The 13,508-nt window shown below is 38.7% G+C and overlaps 1 protein-coding gene and 1 pseudogene across 5 annotated transcripts in view; one reads left to right on the top strand and one right to left on the bottom strand.

Moving 5' to 3' along the window:
• Snx14 (sorting nexin 14) overlaps positions 1-13,508 on the top strand; it is an 84,142-nt gene that overhangs the window by 33,255 nt on the left and 37,379 nt on the right. For all 5 annotated transcript variants that reach the window (XM_017797517.2, XM_029562308.1, XM_029562306.1 and 2 more), the window contains exons 7-9: positions 2,018-2,102; positions 11,016-11,172; positions 13,412-13,487. In XM_017797517.2, the coding sequence (XP_017653006.1) occupies positions 2,018-2,102; positions 11,016-11,172; positions 13,412-13,487 (318 nt within the window). The remainder of the gene's footprint in view (positions 1-2,017; positions 2,103-11,015; positions 11,173-13,411; positions 13,488-13,508) is intronic.
• On the bottom strand, positions 10,342-10,912 carry LOC103732151 (annotated as a pseudogene).

The raw sequence follows: 13,508 nt of genomic DNA, 5'->3' as shown, positions 1-13,508 counted from the left end.
GTCCTCCCCAAAACACCAAGGTCAGGTTTGTCACAGCAATACCCCACTCCTGGTACCAATTTCTGTCTTAGTTTGTTTTTTCATTGCTGTGGCAAAATACTCTGACCAATACCAACTTGGGGAGGAAAGGGTTTATTCAGCTTACATCTCCCAGGTCACAGTTCATCAGGGAGCCCAAGGTAGGAACTCAGGGCAGGAACCTGGAGGCAGGAGCTAGAGCACAGGCCATGGAAGATCATTGCTTACTGGCTTCCTTCCCTGGCCCCTGCTCAGCCTGCTTTCTTATGCAACACAGGCCCACCTGCCCAGGGGTGGCACCACCCACAGTGGGCTGGGCCCTCCCACATCACTCATCAAGAAGATGCCCCTCAGACATGGCCACAGGCCAGTCCAATAGAGGCAAGTCCCCAATTGAGGCTCCCTCAACCAAGGTGTGTCAAGTTGACACTAAAGCTATCCAGCACTGATTGTCATATTGTAGCATATATCAGCATTTCAGTTTTTATGTGTATGTGTGTTTGTCTATATGTATGTAAGTGCACTTATGTTGTACAGTGCCTGCAGAGGCCAGAAAAAGGCATTGGATCCCCTGGAACAAGAGTTATAGGATGATTTTTAGTCACCATGTGGTTGCTGGGAAATGAACCCAGGTCCTCTGCAAGAGTAGTCAGTGTTCTTAACCACTGAGCATTTTCTCCAGTCTAAGCACTTCAGGGTTTTTCAAAATTTGTGTTTTAGACAGGTCTCTCTGTAGCCCCAGCTGGCCTGGAACTTGCTATATAGACCAGGCTGGCCTCCATCTCACAGAGATCCAGCTGCCTCTGCCTCTCAAGTCCTGGAATTAAAGGCATGTGTCACCATACCTGGCCTTCACTTCAGTTTTTGATGGCTGAACAGTACTCCATTGATGGATGTACCTATTTATTCGTTGTTCAGTTGATGGACATTGCATTATTTCCAACTTTTATTTCTTTAGATGATTTCTATACAACAATATTTTGGTGGATTTGTTTTTATTTATTTTGACTCTGTGTTTAAGAACATAATCACTTGGTGAGATGATAGCTGGTTGTTTAATTAACCTTGGAGAAGCTGGCAGAATGTTCTCCAAAGTGGCTGCAACATTTGTGATTCTGTCACCTGTGTATGAATATTCCTCTTCCTCTATATCCTTGTCAAAATTAGCTGCCTTCTCTCTCTTTTTTAATATTTTATTTATTATTTTTGTTTTGTGTGTATGTGTATATTGCCTGCAAGTAGGTAAGTGCACCCGTGTTGTGCAGTGCCCACGGAGGACAGAAGAGGCCATCAGATCCCCTGGAACTGGAGTTCCGGACAGTTGTTAGCTGCCATGTGGGTGCTGGGATTCGAACCCAAGTACAGTCTGGTCTTAACCGCTGAGCCATCTCTCCAGCCTTGCCTTCACTCTTTCTAATTATTCTGTTTTGAGGTAGGGTCCCCTTAAGTAGCACAGATTGGCCTTAGACTTAAAATTCTTAGCATCTAAACTTCTGAATTTATTGGCATGTGTCACCACACCCTTTCATCAGTGGTTTTGATTCTATGTATGGTGGTGAGTGGTATTTTGTGATTAGTTTGCATTTTCCTGATGCTAGTGATGTTGAACATTTTTCCATTTGCTTATTGGCAATTGCCTATCTTTGAGAATATTCTACTCGAGTCTTGTGCATTCTAGTTTTCAACTTTTTATTTTAAGTTGTAAATTTATAATTATATATATTTATGTGATAAAAATGATGTTAGGGTTTATAACATTTATATGGGGTGCAATAAGTAAATTAAGCTAGTTAGCATATTCATGATCTTAAATACACATTTTTTTGTGGTGTGAATATTTGAAACTTAATCATAGCAGTTTTGAAACATACACTTTATTATTAATTATACTTTACCAAAAAATACCCCTACTTTATTCTTATTTCTTCTAATTTTTAAGCTTTGTTCCAGTATTGTATTCTTGCCATTACAACAGTCCTATTTCTGTTAATTTTTCTAGGTGGATATTCCATCTATTATAACCAAGAAACTTTTAAAAGCGGCAATGAAGCATATAGAGGTGATAGTTAAAGCCAGACAGAAAGGTAATACAGAATTCTTCTGTCATTTGGGTGATTGCATTTTTATTTGTCAATTTCATCTAAAGTATCACAGTACTGGCACATTGGCTAATAATGTTAAAAAATGTTTGAGAGTGTCTGTGCTGGATAGCTTTTGTGTCAACTTGACGCACCTGGGTTGAGGGAGCCTCAATCGGGGAATTGCCTCTATTGGACTGACCTGTGGCCATGTCTGAGGGGCATCTTCTTGATGAGTGATGTGGGAGGGCCCAGCCCACTGTGGGTGGTACCACCCCTGGGCAGGTGGGCCTGTGTTGCATAAGAAAGCAGGCTGAGCAGGGGCCAGGGGAGCAAGCCAGTAAGCAGTGTTCCTCCATGGCCTGTGCTCCAGCTCCTGCCTCCAGGTTCCTGCCCTGAGTTCCTACCTTGGGCTCCCGGATGAACTGTGACCCGGGAGATGTAAGATAAATAAACCCTTTCCTTCCCAAGTTGGTAGTGGTCAGAGTGTTTTGTCACAGCAATAGAGAACAAACTAGAACAGTGTCCTTACAAACACCCCCATCAGTGTTTCCTTGGGTAATGATCTGTTCCTCTGGCGTCTTTATTACTCGTGTCTCTTCCCTGTTTCTCATTATGATTTGTTCAGTATTAATCCATTCTGGTTCATCCTATATGTTGCCACCATGTTCATTTCTGAATATCACAGTTCTCATGTTAATTCCCTGCTTAGAAACAAAATGAAACAAGCAACAGCAAGCAAAAATGGTGATTCTGCTCTCACGTCTGTCTGTAGGCCTTTTGTTGATGTGATTTACACCAAGCATGTGTTTATTAAATATTTTATGATTGAATGAAAGAACTCGTAAGGACTTTTCTTGCTCTAAAATCAATCTAAAAATATTCCTTTTTAATGCAGTTACTTCTGTGCTTTGTACTTGCTTCTGTGTGAGACTGAGGTCTCTTCTTATTTGACATTCTTGGTAGTCTCTGTCATTTGCTTTCTGAAATGTATTGTGCAGAATACCATTCTGCATAGGTGACTATAGAAACAGATATCATTGTCATAGTATTTAGTATTGCTATTGTGCTTCACTTCTAGAATTCTGGATGTTATTCTGGATGTTAAACACTCTGTCAGATGTGTCACTGGTGAAGATTTTTTTCCCACTCTGTGGGTTTTCTCTTCACTTTTTTGATTGTCTCCTTTGATGTACAGAAGCTTTTGAGTTTAATGAGGCCCCGCTTGTTGATTGCTGAACTTAATTCCTGAGCAATTTCTGTCTGACTTAGAAAATAATTTCCTACACCTGTATCTTGTAAGTTACTGCCAATATTTTTTCTAATAGTTTCAGGGTTTCCAGTTTCACATTGGGGTCTTTGATCCATTTGGAGTTTTGTGCAAGATGAAAGACAAGGATCCAGTTTCATTCTTCTACTGAGTGTATTGCCTGCATGTAGGTAAGTGCACCCGTGTCGTGCAATACCCATGAGGACAGAAGAGGCTGTCAGATCCCCTAGAACTGAAGTTATGGACACTTGTTAGCTGCCATGTGGGTGCTGGGATTCGAACCCGGGTCTTCTGCAAGAACAATCAGTGTTCTTAACCAGTGAGCCATTTCTCCAGCCCTGGAGTTCACTGTTGTGCAAGGTGAAAGATAAGGATCTAGTTTCATTCTTCTACAGGTAAGATCCAGTTTTGCCAGCACCATTTGTTGAAGATGCTGTCTTTCCTCCATTGTGTGTTCTTGGCACCTTTGTCAAATATCAGGTGGTTGAAATTGTGTGTACTTGGGTTTGGATCTTCAATGATGTTCCATCAATCTATGTGTATATTTTTGCGCCAATACCATGCTGTTTTTAAGACTATAGCTCTATAGTATACTTTGAGATCTGGCATAGTAATCGCCCCAGCATTGCTCTTTGTGCTCAGGGTTGCTTTGGCTATCTGGGGTCTTTTGTGCTTCCATATGAATTTAAGGATGGTTTTTTCCTAATTCTGTGAAGTATGTCATAGGGATTTTGATTGGAATTGCATTGAATATTGCTTTTGGTATTAATGGTTTTCACAATATTAATTCTTCTAATCCATGAGCATGGGAAGTCCTTCCATCTCCTGGTGTCTTCCTCAGTCTCTTTTCTTTAATGATTTAAAATTTTCATTGTAGAGATCTCTGATTTCTTTGGTCAGATTTATTCCAAGATATATATTTTGCAGCTATTGTGAGTAGGAGCAGTTCCCTGTATTCTTTCTCCAATTGCTTGTTATGGTATATAGAAAGGCTACTGATTTTTATAGATTGATTTAATAACCTGCCACTATACTGAAAGTGTTGATCAATTCTAGGAATTTTCTGGTGGAACTGGGGTCTCTTAGGTATAGTATCATATCATCTGCAAAAAGTGATAGTTTGAGCTCTTCTTTTCCAATTAGTAGTTCTTTAATTTCCTTCTCCTGTTTTATTGCTCTAGCAAGAGTTTCAAGCACTATGTTGAAAAGGAGTGGAGATAGTGGACATCCTTGTCTGGTTCCTGATTTTAATGGGAATGCTTCCAGTTTTTCTCCATTTAGAATGATGTTGGCTGTGGGTTTGTTGTATATAGTTTTAATTATGTTGAGGTATGTTCCCTACAGTCTAATTCCCTGTAGGACTTTGAACATAAATGCATGCTGAATTTTGTCAAAAGCCTTTTCTGCATCTATTGAGATGGCAATGTGGTTTTTGTCTTTGAGTCCATTTGTACGATTAATGACATTTATTAACTTGCATATATCGAACCATCCCTGCGTCTATGGGATAAAGCCTACTTGATGATGGTGAATGATCTTTTGTGGTGTGTGTCTGTATGTGGTTTGCAAGTATTTTTTTGAGAATTTTTCATCTGATGTTCATTAAAGATATGGGTCTTTCTTTTTTGGTTGTATCTTTACCTGGCTTCAGTATTAGACTGATGCTAGCTTTATAGAAGGAATTTGGAAGTTCTCCCTCCATTTCTATCATTTTGAATAAATTAAGTAGTATTGGATGTAGATCTTCTTTAAATGTCTGATAGAATTCTGCTATAAATCCATCTGGTCCTGAGCTTTTTTTGTTGGGAGGCTTTGTATTACTGTTTCAATTTCCTTATATGTTATGGGTCTGTTTAAACTGTTGATCTCTTCTTGATTTAACTTTGGAGGTTCCTATGATTTCAGATGTCCATCCATTTCTTTTAGACTTTCAGATTTAGTAGCGTATAGGTTTTGAAAGTATTCCCTTATAATGGTCTGAAATTTTTGGGTGTCTGTTGTGATGTTTCCCCTTTCATCTCTGAGTTTGTTCATTTGGATTTGCTCTTTTGCTTAACTGGGCTAAAGGTCTGTCTATCTTGTTTAGCTTTTCAAAGAACCAGCTCTTAGATTTATTGATTCTTTGTATTGTTTTCTTTGTTTCTATTTCATTAATTTCTGCCCTGATTTTTGTTAATTCTTCTCTTCTGCTAGGTTTGGGTTTCGTTTTTGCCTTTCCAGGGTCTTGAGTTTCAGTGTTAGGTCATTTATATGGGCTCTTTCTAATTTTTTTTTATAAGTTCTTTTTTTTTTAAAAAATATTTTATTACTTTTATGTATGTGAGTGTATTGCCTGCATGTATGTGAGTGCACCCATGTCATGCAGTGCCACAGAGGTTAGAATAGGGCTTCAGATTCCCCTGGAACTGGAGTTAAGGATGGTTTGTAGCCACCATGGGGGTACTGGGAATCAAACCCAGGTCCTCTGGAAGAGCATTCAGTGCTCTTAACCGCTGAGCCATCTCTCCAGCCCCTCTTTCTAATTTTTTAATTTAGGCACTTAGAGCTATAAAATTCCCTCTTGGGACTGCTTTTAATGTGTCCCAGAGGTTGTGTTGTATTGTATTGTCCTTTTCGTTGAATTCTAGGAATTCTTTTATTTCTTAATTTTTCCTTTGACCCACTCATTTTTTAGGAGTGTATTGTTCAGTTGCCACAAGTTTATGTAGTGACTAGGGCTTTGTCCAGTGTTGATTTTGAGCTTTATTGCATTGTGGTCTGATAGAATGCATGGAATTATTTTGTTGTTTTGTATTTGTTGAGGTTTTGTGGCCCAGTATGTGGTCAGTTTTTGAAAAAGTTCCGTAGGGTGTTGAGTAGAAAGTGTATTTTTTGGTGCTTGGGTGGAATATTTGAAAGATGTCTTTTAGGTCCATTTGATATATGGTATCACTTAATTCAGATGTCTCTCTGTTTATTCTTTGTCCAGTTGACCTGTCTAATGGAGACAGTGAGGTATTGAAGTCCCCTGCTATTACTGAGTTGTTGTTAATCTGTGTCTTAAAGTCACAGATTATGTATTTGGGTGCACCAGAGTTTGGTGCATATATGTTAAGGATTGTAATATCTTCTTGATTAACTGTTCCTTTGATCATATTGAAGTGACCCTCCTTATCTCTTCTGTTTAGTTTTACTCTGAAGTCTATTCTATCAGATATTAGAATTGCAATCCCTGCTTGTTTCTTAGTGCCATTTGCTTGGAATATCCTTTTCCATCCTTTTACCTTAAGGTAGTGCCTGTCCTTGAAGATGAGATGGGTTTCTTGCAGACAGCGAAGAGATGGATTTTGCTTCTTAATCCATTTGCTTAGCCTGTGTCTTTTAACTGGGGAGTTCAGTCTATTGATAGTTAAGGTTATTATTGAAAGATGTGTATTGGTTGCCATCATTTTGATTGCTGTTTTTGTTCTCTGTCTAATTTTATGTTTCCCAGATTTATTTGTTTATTTCATTTATTTATTTTCTTTTGTTGCCCCTAGGGTATAGTTGTTTCTCTCTCTGTTCTCTGCATTGCTTCAAGTATTCTTTGAAGGGCTGGTTTTGTGGACATGTATTCTTTCAGGCTATTCGTGTCATGGAAGATTATTTTTTCTTTCCCCCTCAACTATAATAGACATTTTTGCTGGGTAGAGTATTCTGGGCTGGCATCTATTGTCATATAGAACTGGAAGTACCTTGGTCCAGGCTCTTCTGGCTTTCATAAGTCAGCTGTAATTCTGATGGGCTTTCTTTTGTATGTGACTTGTTGGTTTTCTTTTGCTGTTTTCAGTATTTTCTCTTTGTTCTGTACATTTAGTGTTTTTAGTATGATATGTTGTGGGGAGTTTCTTTTCTGATCCTGTCTATTTGGTGTTCTGTGTGCTTCCTGTACTTGTATGGGGATGTCTTTCCTTAATTTGGGGGAATTCTCTTCTACAATCCTGTTTAAGATCTGGCCAACACCATTAACCTGAAATTCTTCTCCTTCCTCTATTCCTATGATCTGTAGATTTGGTCTTTTCATGGTATCCCACATCTCTTGCGTATTCCATTCGTGTTTCTTTTTTGTTTAGTTTTTTTTAATTTTCCATACTCTTTGCTTGAGTGGTCCAATTCTTCAACTTTATCCTCCAGTGTTGATATTCTGTTTTCCATTTCATTCATTTTAGAGGTGAGGCTTTCCCCTGTCATTTCAAGTTGGCTTATTGAGTATTTCACTTCCTTCTTCATTTCTGCCTGAGTTTTCTTCAGTGATTCTCTTTTGTGAATTCACTCAGAAGTTTATCCTTATCTTTTTTTTTAGCTCTTTGATTTGTTTGTTCATGTGTTTTTTAAAATTGTTGAATTCCTTGATCATGTTTATGATTGTTCTTTTAAATTCAGTACCCTGGGTTATCTCTAGGGGGTTCTCCTTTTAGAAATGTTTTACAGGATTAGTGGAGTTTGGTGGGACATAGTGTGTTTTGGCTTTCCATTTTATTACTCTTTCGTTGTGATTTTGGCATGTGAATTTCTTTTGTTGTTTATGATTCTGATATGAAAATTATGTTGAAGTATGCTTCTATTTGTATTATCTGGGTGCCTAGGTCCTTTCTTTATTGGTTATGTAAAGGTGGTTGGTACAGGGTTCAGGTTCTCTCAGGTTTAATTTGGAGGGAACTGATGGCTTCAGATCAGCTATTCAGAAGTACCCACAGAAGCCCAATTCAGGTTCCAGTCAGGTACACTCACGCTTCCTTTACCATGTGGAGGCATGATGGGGGCTCTTAGGCAGTCCCCTGAGTTCTCAGCCCCTATGCCAGAGAGAGGCCAGAACTTGAACTTGGCACTCTCTGGTGATCTGCTGAGATCAGAGCCTCTAGGATGGAGATCTGAACCCACCCTCTCAGGCTGCCTGCTAGGATCTCAGCCTTAGCCTACCAAAGCCAGATCTGCCCTTAGGCTTTGCGAGGGGCCTCAGAAAATCCCAGGTAGTGGGATGGGTATGGTGCAATTAGGGGACGCTCACCACCACTCAGAGGCATGATCCGGGGGCTCTTAAGCAGCCCCCTGCGTTCTCAGACCCTCTGCCAGAGGGAGGTCAGAACTCGGCCCTCTTTGGCGGTCTCAAATCTTAAAGAATTTTATCTTTTTTTTATATTTTATTATTTTTATTTTATGTGTATTTGTGTATTGCCTACATGTATGTGAGTGCACCCATGTCGTGCAATGCCGTGGAGGTCAGAAGAGGGTCTCGGATTCCCCTGGAACTGGAGTTGAGAACTGTTCGTAGCCGCCATCTGGGTGCTGGGAATTGAACCCGGGTCCTCTGCCAGAGCAGTCAGTGCTCTTAACTGCTGAACCACCTCTCCAACCCCCAGAATTTTATCTTTAATGTAGCTTTAAAAGTAAGAGCAGTCAGTGCTCATAACTGCTGAGCCATCTCTCCAGCCCTCAGAATTTTATCTTTAATGTAGCTTTAAAAATAGGGTATGAAGCCAGGCATGGTGGCTCACGCCTTTAATCCCAGCACTTGGGAGGCAGAGGCAGGTGGATCTCTGTGATTTCAAGGCCAACCTGGTCTCTATAGTGAGTTCCAGGCCTGCTGGGACTACAGGGAGACCCTGTTTGAAAAAGACCCCCCCCCCAAAAATAGGGTATGAAAAAATTTGAATCTGTATCACTTATTAATTAAAAAAATAAGTTTAATCAACTTATTTAGTTGGTTTAATTTGAGGTAGGGTCTCCTGTAGTCTAGATGGCTTTGAACTTTGTATGTAAACAAGACTGGTCTTTAGCACTTAATTTTCTTGCCTCTACCTCCCATGTGTTTGGATTGCAAAAATGCACAAAAAGTAGTATCTTCGTTGTAACACTTTTTGAAAAATATTTTATGTATTATTTTTATGTGTATGAGTGTATTGCTTGTATGTATGCAATTGTACCCATGTTATGCACTGCCTGCTGAGGTCAGAAGGGGGCATCAGATTGTTAGCCATATGTGTGTGCTGGGACTTGAACCCAGGTCCTTTGCAAGAGCGGCTAATGCTCTTAGCCACTGAGCCATCTCTCCAGCTCTGTTGTAACAGTTCTGAAAAGGATACTTTACTGTCAGAGGAAAAATAGGAAAAGGGATCATACCTATGTTTCAGGCTAGTTTCTTTTATAGGAGTAAACATTTAAGACTCTTTATTGGTGTGGTGACTCTTCCTTATTCAATTGTACTTTTTTTAGCTCTGACTAAAATTGAAAAACCTATCTAAAGAAGCCTATAATGCTTTCTCTCAGTTGTTATCTCAATGATACTGATGTAATTAAAGAATTCTGAAAATGGTAATTTTTGTTTTCATGGAAAATGAACAAGTTGTAACTTTTGATAACAAACTCTTATGTGTACTAGAATTTATTTTCTATAGTTTTTTTTCTATTTAAGTAATTTACTATTATATAATTTATAGAGTTTAAATTCTTGTCTGCTCAGCATGTGTGTATGGGAGACTCAGCTACCAATTTATTGCAAAGTAAATAGATTTATAAAAAAGGAGAATTTCTCCTTTTATATCTTGTTTCTGAAAATTTCCCTATAAAATACCTATTTAAAGAGTAAGTGCCGGCCAGGAAAAGAAAAAACAAAGTTAGATGCTCTTCTATTTGGTAATGGAAATGGCTGAAGTTATTTAGTACATCCTTCTTTTCTCTCTTTTTTTTGGAAACAAGAAAACAAACTATAGTACTCATCACTTTTCAGGCAATACACAATTATTCAAAATTAACTAGTAATGGGAGGGTAGGGGCCATACCAACAAGCCTTGTCTCACATGAGAGCTTGTGGGTAGGTGCAGGGCATTTGTTGTTATTACAGAAACAAATTTTAATTTTTAATGTTAGTTTGATATAACATTGCTTTTAATGTGATGACAACACCAGCTTGCAGAAAAGGCCCTACAGAGGCATCACAGCAGCACACCCTGCAGCTCTTTACAGTTCTGGGAGCTCCAGGGCAAACAATATTGCCTTATCACACACATTCTTTAGGCCTTCTGTGTGAGGGCAGAACGCTTCACATACTTGTCAGCCTTTTTAGATCACGGGCCAGTTTTTTAGCAGTCTCTGGAGTGATAGACTTTTGTTTGTTCTTGGCAAGTTTCTCAATAGTCGAAGGATCATCTCTGAGATCAGTTTGGATCCCAATTAGCAAGAAAGGAGTCTTTGGACAGTGGTGAGTTCTCTCAAGCACTCACTTTTCTTTCACATTTTCAAATGAGGATGGAGAGACCACTGAAAAACACACTAGAAATACATCTGTTTGTGGATAACTCAGCGGTCATAGTTGGTCATAATCCTCTTGCCCTGCGGTATCAAAAAGTCCAAGAGTATATGGTTCTTCACCAATCACAACTGTAACTGCATAGTTGGCAAAAACAGTTGGAACATACTCAAATGGGAATTTGTTTGTTGTGTAGGATATCAGGAGACATGTTTTGCCAACAGCACCATTGCCCACAACAGCACTCTTAAATGTCTGTGTTTCGGAAATAGTTCTGTATCTGCTTTAAATACTTCAAATCAGATGTCCTCTGTCTTTCTGCTGGGGTATTCTATTTAATATATCTTAACTCATTTCAATATTTATTTCTTATCATTATTTACAGTAAAAAACACAGAGTTTTTACAACAAGCAGCTTTAGAAGAATATGGTCCAGAACTTCATGTGGCTTTGAGAAGTCGAAGAGATGAATTACAGTATTTAAGGAAACTTACAGAGTTACTTTTTCCTTATATTTTGCCTCCTAAAGCAACAGATTGCAGGTATAAATGCACTAGAAAATATCATAATAGTCTTTGTAAGTGCATAGCAATATACATATAACAGATGTATACATATAGCATATAATAATATATATTTCTATTTTTTATTGTAATATGACATTAACATTTGATATTAATTTATGATATGAATAGTTTTTCATTTGAAGAGAATAATGTATCAGGTCTTAAGATACCAGTTTTTGGGTTTTGGTTTTTGTCTTTTTGATACATGGTTTCCCTACAGCCCCAGCTGGCCTGGAACTCACTACGTAGACCAGGCTGGCCTTGATCTCACAGAGCTCTGCCTGCCTCTGCCTCCCGAGTGTTGGGATGAAAAGCATGTGTCACCATGCCCAGCCTAAAGATAAGGTCTCACTATGTAACCCTGGTACATAGTGACTGGCTTGCTACTCAAGATGTAGACCAAGCTACAATTGAGAGATCTGTCTCCTGAGTGCTGGGATTAAAGTCATGTGCCACCACATGGCTTAAAATACCAGTTTTGACACTGAGTAGTTTGAAGTGTGTTTTGTGATTTAGGACTTTTTCTTAAAAGCCGATTTTGGAAACCAAAGATAAATACAAGAAAACTGATTTTTAAAAATATTTTGTTATTTTTATTTTATGTGCATAGATGTGTTGCCTACATGTAGGTAGGTGCACCCGTGTCGTGCAGTGCCCGTGGAGATCAGAAGACAGTGTTGAATTTCCCTGGAACTGGAGTTAGGATGGTTGTTAGCCACTGTGTGGGTGCTGGGAATCAAACCCAGGTCCTCTGCAAGAGCAGCTAGTTCTCTTAACCACTGAGCCATCTCTCCAGCCCCAAGAAAATAGATTTTATTGAGATTCTTATACTTTATTTTCTTGATGTTCCTTTTTGAAGACATGTGTATTATGACTCTTTTAGGTAGAAACACTTTGAGCAGACTATACAGATAAGCTTGGGTTTTAGCGATCTGGCTGGGAAGAGTGACTAGAGGTTCTCTCATTCATTCTCCCTTCTTCTGACAGAAGGGTGCTTCGAGTTTTCCATAAGATACCTCATTGCTTTTACCTTAATAGTCCTTAGAGGAAAAGCTGTGGTTTATTCTTCCCTACGCTCTTTGATCCTAACCTCTTCTGCTTGCTCCTTCCCAATTTCTTGAGACAGGAATGCTCTCTATGTAGTGCTCCCCACTTGCCTGCCTCCACAGCGATAGGATTATAGGTGTGTGCCACCATGCCCAGATTAATGATATACTTACTGTCAGTATTTATTCAGGGCTAGAGAGATGGCTCAGTGGGTAAGAGCACTGGCTCCTCTTGGAGAGGACCTGGTTTAGTTCCCAGAACCTACATGGTGGCTAACAACCATCTGTAACTCCAGTTCCAGGGGATCTAACACCCTCTCTGGTTTCTGTGGGCATTGCATGCACATGGTACATTTGCATGGATACAAAACAGTAATACACATAAAATAAAAAAACTAAAACCTTTTAAAAAATAAATATTTATTCATTAAATTATATACAAATAATGTATCTATAGAAATATTGTAATATTTTGATGAAGATATGTTTAGTTGCATCTGGTAAAGCATACCTGTAATTCCAGCTACTTAGGATCCTAAAGGAGAAAGATTGAAAATTGGAAGCCATCCTAGGCACCATACTGAGTCCAAACAAACAAATAAGCAAACAAATAAACATACATTTAGTCTAATTTGTATTATTGGCTTAAATATTTTTAAGTACAAATGACTTATGCTTTTGAACATACTAGTCATAAGCAGTTTTTTTTCCATATTGCTGGAGATCAAACCCAGGGCTCTGTGATTGCTAGTCAGTCTGTAAGCAATATCTCCAGCCCTTAAACAATTAATTTATAAACATTAAATATTCTAGAAGGAATGGTGTTCTGTCTCCCTAGTTTATGTTGTAAGAGAAAAAGCAAGTCTCTTTCAGCCAACTAAAGACTACAAGTCAAACCTGTGAACCTGGAGCGTAAACATTATGTAGTGAGTTTGTTAAAAATACAGTCTTGTGGCTCACCCTAGACCTGTGAGTCCTAGTATGATATTTTGGGGGCAGGTGCTGAGGATCAAAACTAGGTCCTCATGCCTTCAAGACAAGCACTCTACCACTGAACTACATTTCCAACTCCATAATTGCTTTTTAATAAGATCTTTAATTAGTTCATAGGCACTTGAAAATTAGGAACTAATGTAAATCACTAAATATGCATTTATTTATTTTTCTAGATCCCTGACCTTACTTATAAGAGAGATCCTATCTGGTTCTGTGTTCCTTCCTTCTTTGGATTTCCTAGCTGATCCAGTAAGACAAAAAAATTATCTT

The sequence above is a fragment of the Nannospalax galili genome, unplaced genomic scaffold, assembly GCF_000622305.1.
Source record: "Nannospalax galili isolate Female #2095 unplaced genomic scaffold, S.galili_v1.0 scaffold195, whole genome shotgun sequence".
Taxonomy (NCBI): Eukaryota; Metazoa; Chordata; class Mammalia; order Rodentia; family Spalacidae; genus Nannospalax; species Nannospalax galili.
This window is presented reverse-complemented; position numbering and strand designations above follow the sequence as displayed.